This window comes from Notamacropus eugenii, chromosome 1 (genome assembly GCF_028372415.1).
Source record: "Notamacropus eugenii isolate mMacEug1 chromosome 1, mMacEug1.pri_v2, whole genome shotgun sequence".
NCBI lineage: Eukaryota > Metazoa > Chordata > Mammalia > Diprotodontia > Macropodidae > Notamacropus > Notamacropus eugenii.
In genome coordinates, this window is record NC_092872.1 from 180,963,908 (window position 1) to 180,982,427 (window position 18,520).

Consider the following 18,520-nt stretch of genomic DNA (forward strand, 5'->3'; position numbering starts at 1 on the left):
ATTTCCTTATGTTAACTCTCAAATCTACTCTAGTCATGGACTGGTTTTAACTCTGCCATGTACCACCTCTTTTTGATATAGCTATGATAATGGTAGTCCTGCAGATCCCACACACACAAAAAAATAGCCTGTGAAATGAGTTTGTGTGGTTGAGGGAGAGAAATTAGTAATAAGGCTGACAGTGAAAGCCTTTCCTCCTCCATTTTTATTTGACTGACTACCAGAAATCACAGGGTCACAGTATGCATTTTGAGAAGAGGTTCTCTGTGACAGCGTCTTTCTTTATTATGTATTGGTTATGCATTGGTTCTTGTTTACAGCTTGTAGTGACAGACCTGGAGTTTAGTGGTCACAGGCAGATGTCAGAAAGGGGGAATGTGGAAGTGGACACGGAGCACTCACAGCACTGACTTTCTAAGCAATTGTTCCTCAGTTGCAGAGACCAGGAATGAACTGCTTTGTGAGTTGCTGTCTGAAGAAGCAGCCCAAAGTTATAGCTGGTAACCTAGCAGGGAATGAGCAAACTGACTGGCTACTGCTGTTGCCAAAAATTTGTCCAAGGGCCTTCTGAGAATTAGAATCCTTTGCAGGCCACCTCCCCTCCCCGCCTCACTCCCCTTTGGTCTGAGAAGCATGGCTTATAGGCATGTGTAACTCTAGCCATGCCCAGAACTATGAAGGGCAGGTCGGAACTGGACTTACAACTTGAGCTGTGTTCTTGCCTTTGCCTGTGATAAGGAATATCTGCAGAAAGGCCAAGCAGTAGGTACAAACCAGATGAGTTTAAAAGTGACGCAGTGAGGTTGGTTGGGTTTAATTTTTCAAAAAAAAAAAAAAAAAGTTTTGTCTGCACAGGTGTTGGTAGGATTACCTTTCATTCTTTATGGTTTTCGTGAGAAAGAATAAATTTTTGAGAAGCTTGAAATATGCCTTTGACGTTGTTGTTAATTCTTGGTAGTGTTCCTTCTGTGGCAGCCAACAGGCAAGTGGTGTTGTTGGCACTCTTCTGTACTCCCCAAAAAAAGATGCCTCTTTTTTTAAACCTGTAAGGGAGAGCAGAGAGGTCATTAGCAGGGCTGAGAACAGAATGTAGGTGTGGCCCAAGCCTTGCCCAAGCCTTGTTCAATCCACAGCAGATGAAACCCCACAGTAGTGTTTCTGTCTGATAGCCACTGTATTTAGGACACAAGTAAATGCACAAAGACAACGTGACTAAGAGGGCTGCTTCCTCTAGAGAGGGCAGGGAGGCTAGTGATCCAAAGCCTGCAGCCAGCTGGGGGAGATCTTGTGTTTTGTGACTTATGAAAACCATTTGGTATCAAATCTCAAAAGTTATTCTGAACTTCAGGGTAACTGTACAGAGAGTTAATTTATATCAACTGACCCTGGTGGCCAGGGAGTGGTAGGGGATTGATGGTAAGTTCTAGGAATAGCAGTATATGTGTATATGGAAGTTATTCCTGGTTTGTGAACTTGGCTTCAGATGAGACTGTATCTCCATGTAAAATCTAGGATCTTAGCTTTTTGGAAAAACGAAATTGAGAAACAGTTTCAATTCAGCACACATCTGGTTAAGAATGTTGTTTTATTTTTGACATAAATTTGAAGGAAAGCTGCCTCTTAATGATTCAAAGTAGAAAAAGGTCAGGTCAGTGTTAGATTTGTCAGGTCTTGGATAGTACCTTGCCTTCCTCTCTGTTGATAGATTTTATGGACTGAATGAAATAGAAAATTACTAAGGATAATCTATTTAATGTATGTCCTGTAGGTTCAGCATATATAAGGAAAAATAGGACATAAAACTTTTCTTCAAAGAGAGTCTGATGTTCCATCAAATTTGAATCTAGCCTTCTTCTTCTGGGACCTGGGTTGGCAATACATAAGGCTAGCAAAAGACCGGTTCTTCACTATGAATTTCATCCAATAAATATTTCTTGATTGTTTGCTATATGTAGAGCCCTGTGATAGGCGCTGTAATATATACAAAGATGATCAAGGCATGGTTTTTGCCTGCAAGGAATTTGCCATCCTGTACTATCTAGACAAGATACGGTACCATTTTCAGTAGAAAAAAATGTTTTAGAAAATGTCTCCCATTTTATCAAAGGCCTGTTTCCACACAACAATTCCTAGTCTTCTCTTCTTTCCTCTATTTGGTATTCAATTCCTTATCCTAACCCTCAAATCCACCCTCAGAAAAAGACATTCTTTGTACTTGTATCCTCAGCAACTGGCACATAGTAGGTACTTAATAAATGCTTGCTTGATAAGAATCACAGGCAAACAACTATGAGAATTAGAGGAAGGAGAGAACACTTCCAGCTGGAAGAATCAGGGAGGTCCTTGTAGAGGAGATGGAATTTGCGTCATGACATTAATATCAGTTGTTTTTGTATTTTTGTTGTATAGTGGCTCAGTTAAGTGAATTTCTATTGGTAGAATACTGGTTCAGCTAGATAGAATATCTTACACAGCTCACCTGTGAAATGTTTCCTTTCGCATTGAAACTGCCTCTCCCCTGCCAAAGTATCTAGATTGTTCACAATGGCCAGTTTCCTGAGGCCAGAGGTAAATAGGCAGTTAAGAGGCTAGAAGAACCAGGGAAGGCTGGCTATCATTGTCTGAGGTGTAACCTTCCCGAGAAAAAGACATTATTATATGCCTTTATCATAAAGAAGACTTGGGACTTTTTTGTGTGTCTGAAAAGGTATCTCTTGATGATTTGCTGCTCCTTTGGTCTTTTTCTCATTGATGACCAGGCTGATTCTAATTGGTGATCAGGGCAGCAGATCGTTCTAGATCACAAGTGAGCAAACTACAGGTTGAGGGTGAAATGCAATAAAATTTTGATATAAAAAGGTAAAAACCATTCTTAGCTTGCCTGTTGTACAAAAACTGATAGGGGGTCTAATCTGTTGGACAGGGTGTAGTTTGCTGATTCCTGTTCTAGATCAGAGGTATCAGTCATATTTTGAGGCCTGGAAAATTGAGTGTGGCCCTGAAACAGATTAAAATGTAATTGGGAAGTGTTTAACAAAATAAATAAAACCACAATACAGCACAGATAATGTTAATTTGTGGTTTTCTAAGTCAGTGTGTGGCTTCAGAGATCCATTTCTATATGAGTTGGATACCCCTGCTCTAGATCTTCAGGAAAACATTGTGATAACAACTATGGTTGCCCACATGGCCAGAAAGGGGCAGTCTTCTTTCTAAGAAAAAAAGGAAGAAATGAAATATTCAGTACAAATGTTATTTTTGTTTTCTGGAAGAGGAAACAGGACAGGGAGTGGTACATTAGAAGGAGAGTACCAGATTTGGAGTTAGAGGACTAGAGTTTGAATTCTGTCTTTTTGCCTAAGACAAGTCAGTGAAGTTTTTTGGACCTTACTTTCCTCATCTTGTAAATTGAAGGAATTGGACTAGGTAGCTTCTGAGCTTCCATTTCGGCCCTAAAACTATGCTCCTATGATACTAGGTAAAGTTACTTCTTCAGAATTACATAGGTAAGAGATGGATTTGAAATCATGTGTCCTGACTTCAAGACTATCACTTTCTCCTATATCTGTATTTCAGTGACCATGGTATATATAGCCTTAATACCAGGAGAATTACCTGGACCAAACATGATGGTGTTTGCCTGTAATCCCTTCTACTGGAAGCCAGAAGATGTTGAGCTTGGAAGGTTCTGATCTTCAGTAGGCTGAATGGATGAGCTGTCTGTACTGTCTAGTACTAAAACAGTAAAATCCTCAGATCAGGGGCCCGCCAGGTTGCCTAAGGAGGACAAAACTAGTCCAGGCCAGAACTCCAGATGAGTAGTGGGATTGGGACGGTGAGTGGCCACACTATACTTCCAGCCTGGGGTAGATAAGACTTGGTCTCAAAACCAAAAAAGAGAGAATAAACTGACTTCTGTCCTGCCCCCCTCTCCTTTTTTTATTCCCCTGAGCCAGGGTGGACTTTGTGGCCCTGTTGGGCTTTCTGTCTTCCTTCACAATTCTCTCCTTGAGGTATAACATACAAGTGAAGTGAGAGCCTGGCTTGGAGAGGACTTCGATGTAATGCAAACAGACAGCAAAGAGGATGTTATTTGCACTACCCAAGGTTAAAGCCCAAATCTTTTGTTGAATTTTTTTTAAGTTCTGTAAGTAACACAACTTTAGAAAATATATAGATTCTTTTCTTCCTCCTCCTTTTAAAAATAAAAAGGAGAGACATATTCAGACCCGAGTCCTTTTGAATAATATATGTGAATTCTTGAACTCCAACCAGGTCTGCTGAAAGAAGCTATTTCAGAGGCCCAAGTCTTGTTTTTCATCACATTCCTGTTATCAGAGTAAAGAGAATTCAGTTGACTGAAGAGTAACTCAGTGGATAGGAGGAATGTAACTGCTGATTTTGAAACTTTAATCCTGGATGGAGCCAAAGAAAACAATCACTTCCTCCAGCAATAGCCTGTATGTTTAATGCCCTTCTCCTCCCCCTTTCCTTGGAGAGGTAAATACATATCCAGTAAAATATAACAATTTTGCCCTAGTTTTTAAAGTAATGCTGCATTAAAAACTCTTTCCTTTACTCCTTCATTCTTTGGCTCACAGATAACATTATTACCAGCCTTCCTCCTCTTCCTCTCCAGCATGTTCCCAGCATTTCTGGACTTTCTGTTGATTTAGATTTAGGAGTATTAAATTGAATTGGGACCTACTGTGTTGCTAGCTGCCTTTGTGGCTTGCTGTCTTGGGCTCAGCCAGGATAGAACCCTGAACTCCATAAAAGTCTTAACTTCTTGTAGTTTGATTTAGTTATTTGAACCTGGAAATTGAATGACACCTGACCCTGAACCATCCCCCCCCCTCCCCCCACTCTGAATAGGAACAAAGCAGAGATACAGAAGGAGTTGTTTACATTTGTCTCTAGTCAAAGAGAGACACTTTCAAGGATGTCAAAAGTATCAAGTGGAGGGAAGATATGGGTGGGCCACCTTTAATTCAATTCAACAAACATTTACTAAATACTTTTCGGATTTGAGCCACTGGACCAATATGTGTACTTCGCTAATTTTAGGCATTAGTGGTTTCATCGATGTGAATGCTGCCATCACTGGTAGCCTTGATGTACACAGATAAATAATATGTGTTAGGTGTAATGCAGGAAAAATAATAGATCCAAAGCACTGTAGGTAACTTTAAGGAAGCAAGCCAATTCCTTTCTAGAAAAATAGTGTAAGACCTGCTTGGGCTGAATTTTACAAAATTGGTTCCCTCAGGATTCAGTACAGTAGAAACAGCTATTTTGCCATTCAAGCCCCTCCCTATTGGATGTCATGAGGTTTACACACGTGCTTTAAAGGAGCCTACCCCAAAACAGGGCCTCCTGGCTCAAAGTCCTGTTTTTAAGCATTGAGCATTTTATCATGTGGTTCTCATTTAGAGTTTGGAGATTGTAGTTTAGCCATAAGCCAGTAGTGCTCTTTGAAAGCTTCTAGAACTTCCACCGTGGAGCTAATGGGTATGCCTCAAATAGGGACTATCACCACGACTAGGCAGATTTCCAAACAGAATTTGTCTGGAAAGGTGTCTGCTTTGTCTTACAAGGTTCTAAGTTTTAAGAAACAGACTTGTAATTTGTCTAGTTCTTAAGAAGCTTGCTATGCAGTGTTTGGGACATCTCATGTTAGGGTCAGAGAGCCCAGGAATAGGCAGACTGTGTGAAGTGCTGTAAAAAAAAAAAAAAAAAAGGGTACAGATAAAGTACTGTAGATGTTAAGGAAGGAAGGAATCACCCTGGGAGAATCAGGGAAGGCCTCATGAAAGACATTACACTTCAATCAAAATATTATTCTCAGCTGCAGCTAAAGCAATTGATAAGCCAAACTAAAATCACAATAGATACAGCCCAGTCTTCAGTTTGTAATGTGTGGTTAGGAAGCAGGAGCTATTTTAAGGAGAGTTCAACTGTTGGGTCCTGTTGTGTTGTATTACTTCATTATCAATCAGTAAGTCTTTCCAGAGCCCTGCAGCCCTGGTCTAGATTACACCATGGCAGCAACTGAGAAGTGGGTTATTCTTGTCCTCGAGGAGCTCCCAGTCTGTTGGGGAGGGCACAAAACAAATACAAAATAATTAAGGAACAGTATAAGGCAGGACATAATTAAATGTTAAAATGTGTGGTATGAGACTTAAGTGTTATTGAAGTTCAGAGAACAGTGATCTCGGTCAGTGTTGACTAGAGGAGAAAGTCTGGATGAACAGGAATCTGTACTATATGGGGAGAATGAGTCAAGGGCTGGAAGGGAAGGAAGGCTGAAGTGCTTTCATAAGTGGAAAACAGGTCTCTGATGGAAGTCAGGGTGTGCTTTCTACTGTCATTCCAAGCAATGTGTTTGTCTACTTGCCTCTGTATTTATAAGCAGCTCAGTGGTTTGGAATTTTAACTCCTAAACCACTCCCTCAACTAATGGCCATCAATTTACAACTTATCCTGTTGGAAACAGTTGGCAGGCAGTCACTTTGCCAGCAGGTAGATGAGATATAGCATTTCTGGAAGACAAATTGTCATTTCCCTCTCACTGGACTTTCTCTTAGAAACTATTAAGCAGCAGTTCTTGAAAATAGTGCCAGGTTTCTGTTGTAATTCATGCTTAAAGTAACTCCCTTTCTCTAGCAAGGGAAATAAATGTCTCTTCCAAATAATCTGAAATCTTTTTAGACTTGCAAAGTGCCAAGATTTATAGTTAGGCACTTTTCCCCCTTTGATTAATGTTATTAGTGTCTGTTGAAGAGAGAGCTTTTAGTTTCTGAAGTCTGATATTTATCCTCTATTAGCTTGCATGAAAAACATTTTTAATGTGCTTCTCTCTATAAAGCAGAAGTAAACAGTTTTATAGGATCATAGATTTAGAACTAGAAGGGACCTTAGAAGCTATCAAATCCAACCTTTTCATTTAACAGATGGGGAAACCAAGGCAAGAGAGTGATTTTGCCTAGGGTCCAAAAGCTACTAAGTGTCTTGAGGCAGGATTTGAACCCAGGTTTTTCTGATTTCAAATTTAGCACTGTTATTTCACACTGCTTTCTTGAATTAGTCTGAAATTTTTATTAACCATAAATCTGGTGCTGTCTACTACTTTGCACTGCTTTCTTGATCTGGTCTGAAGTTTTTATTGACCATAAATCTGGTGCTGGTCTCCAGAGAGAAGGTTGTTGAACACTGATCCTTTGACCCCAAACAAAGCTGCCAAAATAGAATAGTATTTCTAAGGAAGAAGGCTTAAATGAAAAATTACCTTTAAAACTAATAAGGTCTTAGAGGGCACTACCTAACCTCACTCCAAGGTGGTATGGTAAAATGGTATTGTTTAAAATTTTATTAAAATAAATCTCATAAAAATAAACCTGCATTATTTCTTAGTATTTCTTAGCTTCTTAAAATGTACTTCTATGTTTTGTTTTACCAGGTGTCCTTTAAAAAGTACAATACAATTTCAGTTAACTGAAATAATATTAATAGTGATTTATTCTTATGTAGAGGTTTTTTTTGTTTTGTTTTGTTTGGAGGTTATTGGGGTTAAGTGACTTGCCCAGGATCACACAGCTAGTAAGTGTTTGAGGCCAGATTTGAATTCAGGTCCTCCGAACTCCAGAACTCTATCCACTGCACCACTTAGCTGCCCCTTATGTAAAGTTTTAAGGGTGACAAAGTGTAGAGTAGCCTTGTGAGTTCAAGTAATTTCTCTCAATTTTCCATTAAGGAAAAGGAGGTAAACTGAAGTGATGTGCTCAGAATCAGCACCTGGCATGGTGCTAAGTGTGTTAGAGCTGGAATTTGAATTCAGTTTTCTTGACCCCAAATCTCTTTCCACTGCACTCCACTGCTTCTCGAGATGGAAATTGTAACTATGACTTAGGAAATCTGAGTTTTAGTCTTCATTTTTTCACTAACTTAGTGTTTGACTATAGGCAAATCTTTTAATCTTAATCTTTAGATTCTTTATCTGTTAAATGCAGGTTATAACTACCTTGACTACCTACTTCACAGGGTTATTGTAAGGAGGAGATGATATCTCTATGAAAAAAGCTTCAAAAAGCAGCTAGTATTACATAAATGTTGGAGGTGACAAACTTTTGAAGGAGTGCAGAGATCTTTTCTGATGATGTCAGAAAGAAGGAACTATACCTGATGTTTGGAAAAATTGCAGACTTTAATACCAAAAAAAGGGGACTGAAAAAATGCCAATAACTACCAAGCTATGCACTTACTTTCCCATCTCTGCAAAATCTTTATTAGAATGATCTGCACATGTATTGGGACGAGAACATGCAAGTTTTCCACTTGCTGTATAGTGGGCCATTGCCTTACAATCACTCAGCTGACTGAAGTGGAGAATAGAAGATCCTCTTATATTCATGAACTATAAAAATATTTGATTCAATAAAGCAGAATGCCCCCAACAACTTCTTTTACTTATATATTATATTCATAAAGATTCCTTGAAAGCTTTAACATTCAGCTGTCTTCTGATTACTAATATCAGAAACCATAAACAGGGAGATATCTGCCCAGTAAAGTTGTTTGCTACTCTTATGGAGGATTACCAGTACAGAATCCAATTTTAGAAGCATTCCTGATAGATGGTAAGGCTCCCCAGATGCTCCTTTTTGTATATAACATTGCGCTCATTGCATCAGAATACTGTGGATGAGATTCAGAATCACTTAAAAGAATTCCAGACTTGTTATCCAATATAGGAAAAACCAGGTGGATGAAGAATGTATATATTGTTCAGAATAGGATGTGAAGTTGGATGGATAGATTAAAGAAATAGTCCATCAATACCTATATCTTTGGCAGGTACTATGAATAGATAATGAACTGGGACCAGAAATGAATAGAGGAGGAGAGTGGACTGAATTACCTTTGGAAATTAATGGGTGATTTTAATGACCTCACACTTCTTCCTGAAACAAAAGCCCACGTTTAATGGCAGTACCACTCTTTTGTTCCTGTGTGACCAGCTGTAAGTGGCATAACATTAGTCTCCAAAGGATTAAAGTTGTGGGTCACCTAAGGGCAGTGTAGAGGCACATGATGGGCACAAGTGGACTGTCATGTAAAAGCTGATATCAGAGAGATGGTTGACTAGAAAATAATTGAGATTGTGGAACAAGAATGAGGGATAAGAAATAGCCCTTGTAGTAGTACATCCACACAGTGACAAGAGAAGGCATACCCCTTTAGAGGAATCTAGAGAGCTCAGGAACCATAGTCAAGCCACATGCTGACTGAGAAATTGGGAGTGGATTGTCAGACAAGCATTAGAGGAAAGACACTAAAATTAAGAGGGGTTGGGGAAGACTTCCTTTAGAAGATGACATTTTAGTTGGAACTTAAAGGAAGTCAGTAGGCAGAGATGAGGAGGAAGAGCATTCCAGGCATGGAGGACAGCCAGTGAAAATGCCCAGAACTGAGAGATGGAGTGTCTTTTTTGTAGAACAGCAAGGAAGCCAGTGTCGTTGGAACTGAGTATTTATATATTGTGATCTATGTTGTTCAATGGAGAACCCCACAATGATGATTACCAATCCGCTGACATACTGAAAGATGTCATAAACATTATTAACTGGGATTCTCAGTCAGAATGATGTTTCTGTTCTTGACTTTTAGAAAAAAGAGGCAAATAATAAGCATATATGACCTTTATTCAAAACACAATATGAAAATCAAGGTCCCCATGTGTCCTGAAAATCATATATATTTAGTTCAATTTCCTTCATTTGCATAATATTCTACATGATAATTGGTCAGAATGGTCACCTAGAGAGCCTACATTTTCCTGAATCATCAAATGAAAAAGGGAGTTGTACTCAGTAGTCTTGTATTAACCATAGCACAAATAACACAAAAAACATTGTTTAGAAAATAAAGGAACAAAAATGAGTTGGCTAGATTGGGCATAGTAGTATAATGAATATTTGATTTTTTTTTACACCTCAAAGTTTTTTTTCATTAAATATTGTGATTATTGGAGGGTTATATTGTTTACCAAAATGTATTCCTCATCTATGCCCCTTTTTGCTCTAGACAGCTTTCCTATTTTTTTCTCCGCTTCATAAATTATAGTTACTTAATCTTTTACTGTGGAGAAAAAGAAGACCAAATGACTATTGTATATTTCTACTGAAATGAAATTTGATCATTACCTTTTTTAGTTCTTGTGTTAGAAATTGGGAGGTGAGAAGGAAGATCCCATAAGCTATGATAGTGTGAGAGGGACAGAGTGTGTGAAAGTGAAGAATAGGTTTGGGTAGGATTGGGCAAAGCACACTCTGATGACCGAGTTAACAGCCCCTTGCTGCTCTCCAGGCTAACCCTCTTTGAGGTCTCACCTTGAGTGACTGGCCCCTGCCAAATGTGCCAGTCTGCTTGATGGACTTCTTATGGGACAGAAGTGGCTTTTTCACTGGCAGCCCAAGCAATGAAAGTGAAATGTTAACCCATGTAGAGCATAGGCATGTGATCAGATATCAAATTGCCATTCTCTTTGCAACTGCATGTAAGACAGACCCTACAGGCTTAGCAAAATCCTACATTTTGTTAGGCTACTAAGATCAAGGAACATACAAATAGAATTTACTCATCAGCTAGAACTTACTTAATATCCTCATTTTATAGAGGAGATGCCTGGAGAGGTGTTATGATTTGCCCAAAGATTTCCACCTAGACCACTGACCTCTCCAATACATGTGACATCCTAATAATGGAAGCACTTAGTTTTAGCTTTTGTGTGATTGTTGATAGCTATCACACAATCAGAGATTTAGAGCTGGAAGGGACCTGAAGATTTCATCTAGTTTACAGAGAAGGAATCTGAAGCCAACATCACATAGGTGCTGTGTATTGGTTGAAATAGGTTGAACTGTATTTCCTGTTGCTTTACATCATTGGCTAAGTGTTCACAGCTTCCTTTTGCCAAATTCAGCTTAACGAAAAAGGCTTCACACTTGCTCTGCCATTCAGCTTATTATAATGGAGTTTTGGTTAATAATAACTCACATTTATAAAACACATTAAAATGGACAAAGTCCTTTCCTTACAACTTTGTGAGGTAGTGCAAGTATTATTAGCCCCAGTTTTCAGTAACTTAGAAAACTTAGGTCCAGATGATAACCGTTGAATATACAAAGGTTTAAGCTTTACAAATACTATCTTATACCATACAATTTAAACACTTAACTGCTTTACAATTGTTTCTGGGCTGTTAAATTTTGCTTCTCCTCCATGTGGTAGAAGGCCAGGTCATATGCTGCTTCTTAACTCTTACCCCTGTACTGCCATGAGCTTCTCCACAACATTGTGAAGTATATATTACATATATTATTAGGACATTTTAAAATGAGGGTTAAAGTGACTTATGCATTATCATGCAGTTAGCATAAGAGCTAGGACTTGAACTCAGGTCTTCTGACTGCTAAGACTTTTGCTCTTTCTGTTATACTTTGACTGTTGGTAGTGTGTCACTTAGCAGAGAAGATGAAGTTAGAATTAGTTAATGAAAAAGTATTTGAGGACCTACTTTGTGCCCAGCTCTCTGCTAAGTACTCTAAGAGAGTAGGAGTCCAGAAATGGGCTCCCCCTTCTGGGAGGACAGGTAAAACTCACACAGGAAACAATTATTGAGCAGGTCAGAACATCACCCCCACTGATGTACAAACAACAAATTGTATGAAGCAGGTTAAGTGCACATTAAAGAATGGTGAGTAACTGGAATAATCAAGGAATGCTTCATGGAGGTAGGCTTGCTCTGGGCTTGGAAGGAGAAATGATGTAATAGTTGACATTTATATTACTCTAAGGCTTGTAAAGCATTTTATGTACACTTTAGATTGGTGGGGAGGTAGGAGAAGGATTAAGGAATAAAGATTAATTAAGAATTAAGATTAAGGAAAAAATCAGGATGTTTGAGAGGAAAACAAAAAAATGAAGTCTGTTTAGAAGACTGAAAGATTAAGTTGGATAAGGTTGGGCCAAACTATGGAGGGCCTTGAAATCCAGACAGAGAAGTTTCAGCTTGATTCAGGTAGTAGTGGAGAACCATTTTAGGTTCTTGAACGGCAGGGGGCAGGGGCGGGGTGGTGACCTGATAAAGCTCATGTTTTGGGAAGATCTGCCTTTATATTAGTAAGATTAGTAAATTAAGAGGCTTAGCTTTCATATAGATGAGTATAAGAAAGACTCATTAATAGGACTTACAGAGGGAACCGGAAAAGGGGCTCCTTAATGGGTATCATGTCTAATTTTAAACATACTAATTAATGACTTGAGTCTGGCACCATAGAGATTGCTTGGATGGAGAGCTAGCCATTCCACTCTGATATATTGGCTTTTTGAGTGGGTAAGTCCCCTTAACCTCTCGTGATCCAAGCCAGAGATATCAACTATGCAGACCACAACATTACCTATCCAGATTAAAATGCAATTGACAAATATTTAACAAAAAATAAATAAAAATACAATAGAACACAAAAAATGTTAATATGTAGTTTTCTGAGATAGTGTATGGACAGCAGAGTTTAATGGCCCCGTTTGTATTTTAGTTTGACGCCACTGATCTAGGCAGTTCTTTAAGACTGTTATAAAGTAGGTACCAATGTGCATCTGTCAAGAAAATTTCTTACCAGAAACCAGTGGAATCACAGGTAGGGTCTCTATCCTGGACTATGAGTAGAGAGCATCTCTGGTTTTCCCTTATGGGAGGAAGCAAGAGAGAGATTAAAAGTAAGAGAAACATACTTAGGTCAGAATGGTAGCTTCTAGTTTCTCAGTGTTAAAATTCAAAGCATATATCTAAATTAATGTTTAAAGTCATATTTAGTAGTTTTCAGTTCACTTTGGAAATATTTGTGGAACTCTAAAAAAAAAACTGTGTTCCTTTAAGATAAGCCCCTCATCTTGGTTTCTCAATCATTCTCCTCTTCAATACAATTAAACATTTATCGAGTGCTCCACAATGTTCAAGGTACTATATGCATGTGCTGGAAATATAAAGACACAAGTGAAACATGTTTACTCTCAAAGCACTTACATTCTGCTGTGCAGATAATAACAAATACAAAAGGAAGCACCAAGTAGCATGAAATAACCACAGCTAGAGAAAACCTGATCTTTAAGGTCCTTCCTAGCTCTAAATCTATTATCCTATGAATTTAAAGAATACTAACAATTAGAGCAGCTAGGTGGCACAGTAGGTAGAGACCAGGCTTGGAGTCAGGAAGACCCATCTTCTTGAGTTAAAAATCTAGCCTCTGACACTAGCTGTGTCATAAAGTCTATTTGTATCCAAGTCTTCTGACTCCAAACCCAGTAGATGTTCCCCTGTCCTGTGTTACCTTTACGATAAATTCCACAAATCCTTAACATGTTTTGTGGTAATGGAATTTCATTAAACTAAAATTCATTGCTTGAAACTAGTCATATCTCCATTCTTCTGCTTTTAGAAAGTTGAGGCATAGTCTTTCTGGGTAAATTAGCACATAGATCTTATGTCCACCACCCCCTCCTCAAACCTTCTGATCTTTTTGCACATCTCATTTTCAGTTCAAACCAGCATTTATTTAGCACCTCCTTTGTGCATTGGTTGAGATAATTTTTCACTTGGGCAGGGGGCCTTTACCAATGAAATCATGTAGGTCCTGTCTTTATCCCCCTTACTTTTACACAGTCTGTATTTAAGCCAAATTGGACTACAAGCTGTTCCCTGAATTCTGTCCACACCTCCAAAAATTAACATAAGCTCTTCTCCATGGCTGGGGAAGATAGACTCCTTTATAACCTTTGCCTTGTCTTCCTTCAAGACTCAGTTCAGGTGCCCATTCTTGGAGGTCTGCCTTCATACTCCCATTTACTATGTTTTTTCTTTCCTCAGTTTATGTTGTAATTGTCAGTACACGTTGTGTTCTTCAGTAAGATCCTTGATGTCAAGGAATTTTCTTTTTTTTCTCTTTTTTTTTCTCCTCCAGCATTTCCCATTAGTGCCTTGCACAGCATATGTTCGATGTTTGTGGAATTGACTTGTTTCAGGTTGTATCTGGACTACGACCTTCCATGCAGACTGCACGCTAAAAGGTTCTTTTATTGAAGACAGCATTAATTTGCTAAAGATCAAGAAAACTCTTGTATGAGAATGTTTGGATGTAGTGAATCCATTATAACTAGATCAACCTAAGTTACTGTTACTATGGGGCATATAAATTGTTTTTATTTTAGGGGGCGGCTTCTTTGAAATGGTATTCATTGTAATGGGATATAATAACTGTTTGTATTTCTGATGCAAATGATCAAATGTGTATCTGCCACATGTCCCTTTTGCCCTAATGATACATGATAACCTCTTATGTTTGCATTTTTAAGCCCTTTACAACCTGGCCTCAATCTGTCTTTCCAGTTTTATTATACATCAAAAGGCAATTTTGTTACTACTTTATTAAATATAACATGTAAAAAAAGTTTTATATTCATAAGGTTAAAAACAGACTAACTAGAAGTTCACAATTTCACATATAGTCAGTTCTGTAACTTGACATATGCTCCCCCAAAACACCACAAAGTTGTGCAACAAAACCCACAGGCTTATGGGAAAAAAGAGGGACACAATGTTCAAACATTTTGTCAGTGACACGTTAAAAAAAAAAAGTTCCTTGGTGCAGAGGCCATGGTGGTCTATGGTGATGGTGTATACCAGCCCTCTTTTGCCTACAGTTCCTTCTGCAGAAAACACATAATAAATATGGTATTTTGCCTTGAAAAAGACCTTAAGTTTGCTTGGGGGAGTAGACATTGGAAGGCTTGCAGATTGTGAATTACGTATTTTGACCAAGAAATAATGCATTAGCAAACCAAAGTTTGAATTATGCTCAACATGTTCTTTAATATATCCCTAATACAGATTCATTTATTCAAAGCAATCCTGCTAGCAAAATTATCTGTGCAATCCTCTTTTTTGTTCTTTTGTATTTTGGAATGTTTGTGTTCAAGCTTTCAAAAGGAAAATTTAAGAAACAAAAAGAAAAAACACGGGAGTAGTTTAAAGAGCATATCTAACTGTATAAATACCAAAACATTTCTGTTTTATTAAGCTACATTCTCTCCTCCCATTCCTACTGTGTCTTTCTCTCACCGCTCCCCATGCTTAGAACAGTTCACACTCCCATAGGGGTTACTAAATAGGAGCGGGTGTCTTTTAGCTGGAGGTAAGAGGTGCCGTTTGGATGGGCAGTTAGGTTCATCAAAAGGTCAGCAGTGGTCCTTTTGTCCTCTCTTAGATGGTCTGCAAGTTGGCCCCAATACAAGTGTAGAATATAGTGGTGTGTGGGTGAGGTTCCTATCAGCATAGGGGAAAAAGACAAAAGAGGACTATTCAGAGTAACTTTGCTAGAAATTCACCAACCAACATTTTGAGATCATTTTTGCAGAATTATCATACTGCTGTGGGTGCCAGCTTGAATAAGAAAGGATGTAGTTATACTTTACCCTCTTTCTCTTTGGATGTAAGTGCCCTGTAAATGCCAAAGAAGGAAGAAAAGTGGAGGACACAGAAATAGACCCCATACTCCTTGGGCACTTTGGGGATTTGAGGGAGGGAGTGTGTGTGTGTGTGTGTGTGTGTGCGCGCGCGCGCGCGATTACAGTGAGAAACTGGTAGGCTAACTAGTCTTTTACTCCACTGGAAAGTCTTGGCAAATGCTAGATTAGAGGATCCTGATGATTATAACCCCGATCTTTCTGAGAAGGAAGAGGTAAAGCAGAGACAAGTCAGACGCTGCTGTCTTAGGAGGAGGGAGGCAAAGGGAGCAGCTGACAGAGTTGTTAGAAGGATGTGATTTGTTGAGATTTCAGGTTTGTTCCGGTTCATGCTAGTCTGCACACACTCGGGAGCAGTTAGCCAGCCTTTATCTTTGTTCATGAGATTTTTTCCTGGGGAAGCAGTGTCACAAGATTCTTTCATGTGTCACAGAATGTGAACTCTATTAGAATTTGTGTAGCCACTTTGAACTGGACTATTATTAATTGGTGCCAGAAGGATGGCATTTGGAGAGGATGCTGGGCTTAACAGGAATATTGATGCTGCCTGAAACCTGAATGTTTTGATCTGAAATTAGAGTTTGTGTGTTCTAGCAAAATCAGCAAGCATGGATTTGCTTTCTCTAAATATAACAAGAAAGTGACTCAGCCTTAAAGGAGGCATCTTATGGAAGAGCTTCAGATTTTTACACTTGAGGCCAGCTAGTGACAATAACCCCAGGTTACCTTTGGTAGACCTTGTTATATGTAAACTTGTTGACCTCTGGGCCTTGATTTCCCCATCTGTGAAATGAGGACTTTGGACTATGTGATTTTTAAGGATTGTATGACTTTTTAACCTTCCAGCTTTAAGTCTCTGGATCTATGATAGGCACAAAAACTTCTGACTGACCCTTAAGTTTTATTGCTTCTCATCTTGAATTTGGGATTTTAAGATCCTGAGCCTAGTACTTCAGCTTTGGTGTATTCTCTGTCTAGCTGTGTGTTCTCTCATTCCCTAGCTATGGCTTATAGTAGCCCAGTTTCACTAGATGGAAATCAGCAGAAGTGACTATTTCTGTTACTTTTTGAGCTGTTGATGGTTGTTTACCAAAATATTCTGGTTATGGTGTTTGCAACATTTCAGAGTAGGAGATAGACATACATACATATTGGCACAGTGGGGTAGAGCAGTGGAGTGTGTTCACAGAGAGGGAACTTAAGCTTTCATGGTCTTAATGTCCTCAAGTAAAATGGGGTTACCAATAATTCTTAGATTGTCTATTTGATAGGGTTGTTATAAGGGTTGTGCTTTGTGAGGAGGTGGTGATCACGGTTACTATTTTGGTTATTTCCTCTCATTGTACAAATGCTTTACACATTTTTACAAATTCTTCTCATCCCTATCTCCCCTTTTCAAACACATCCATCCTTGGACTTGTGAGAGATCTGAAGCTGAGGAAACTCCTGAGGGTTGTCCTGGACCAGCAAGGGGGTGGGGAATCCATAAGACGGTACAGTTGTTTGTACTCCAGTCCTCTTCATTTAATTTCGGAGAAAGCAGAGTCACTACCTGCACTATAGCCCCAAGCCCTAAAAACTGTAATTCTAATGGTTTGTTTATACCATTGGCCAAGTGGAAAAGTGTAGTACAATAAAATAAGAGCTGGAGCTGAGAAACCCATCGTGTGACTTAAGTTTCCATTGGCAGCCTTCTCTGGATGTGTGGTATGTGCAAGGTCAGCTCGGGAAGGAGTCGCAAACCCAGTGCTGTCATTTTGTTTTCCCTTCCAAAGAGGGCTATTTTCTTTAGGATTAGTGAAGTAGGCAAAGCTGGAGGTATTAGATGACTCTGTGGAATGCATCATGCTCAAAACACTTTGCAGTCAAGATTAGTTTAAGAAATCTCTTGCATCCTAATGGGGGTGTGATTTTTTTTTTTCTCCCTCCACCCACTAGTGCATTGAAATGGAATATGGCAGCTGTTCGACTGCTGCTTAGCAACCTTTCCTTCACAACAGTCCCAGACAAGCGATGGACATGAATCCTGGGACCAATATAGACTTACGGGGTATTTTGATGAGGAAAGTTCAGATTGGAATTGGGCCAGGTCCTTAAGTGTGAAGAATTCCGGTGGCAGCAGGGTTTTTGGCCTTTTTTGAAGCAGATTGCCATGTAATCTGTAGTGTAACCCAAGTGATCAGGTTGTATACCTAGCATCCTTCCTGTCTGACTAGACCTTAATCCTGGAATAAACATGAGTGAATATTCCAGGAAGTTTTACAGGGGAAAAACTTTCCTTTTAAACCCTGCTTATTCTATCACTATACCACCATTCTGTTTAACAGTGAAAAATGTGAGATTTTTACTTGTGCTTAAGTTGACTATGTCATTCCCCCCCACCCCTCTGTGAGAATGCTGCTGTTTGCAGATATGCTTTGTGCCCTGGACTTCTTATCTTAGGAAGCCACATCTGTGCTTCATTTTCTGTAACTTCAGCACTTCTGGAATGAACTAGATGTTGGGATAAGAGGGTTGTGGTGCTTTTATTACCTGGAGCATTTAGTTGAGAAGCTTATTAAAAGCTGTAAAGTAACGTGTTCATGTATTTTGATCTTAGGATAAGGAAACCTGTGTGGGGATCAACAACCAGAGCTACATATGTGACACGGGACACTGCTGTGGACAGTCTCAGTGCTGCAACTACTACTATGAACTCTGGTGTAAGTTCATGCTTTTGGGGTGTTTGTTTCTTACAGTCCATATAGATAGACTCCGGTGTTGTGGGGGCTTCTAGGCTCTGTATAGATTGTTCTTGATGAGCCTAGAGGGAGGAAGGGGTTGTCTGCACAGTCCCAGTGGGGTGTTCCATGCAGCTTGGGAGGGAGGAGGGCAGTCTTTAGGCTGTGTAAATAGGGATTGTAGAATCCCTTTGTCACGTTGAGAAGGTACTATGATTACT

General features: G+C 39.2%; 1 protein-coding gene across 2 annotated transcripts in view; it reads left to right on the plus strand.

The window, feature by feature from the left end:
* WBP1L (WW domain binding protein 1 like) overlaps window positions 1-18,520 on the plus strand; it is a 52,338-nt gene that overhangs the window by 17,311 nt on the left and 16,507 nt on the right. For both annotated transcript variants that reach the window (XM_072621223.1, XM_072621231.1), the window contains exon 2: window positions 18,179-18,281. In XM_072621223.1, coding sequence (XP_072477324.1) covers window positions 18,179-18,281 — 103 coding nt within the window. The remainder of the gene's footprint in view (window positions 1-18,178; window positions 18,282-18,520) is intronic.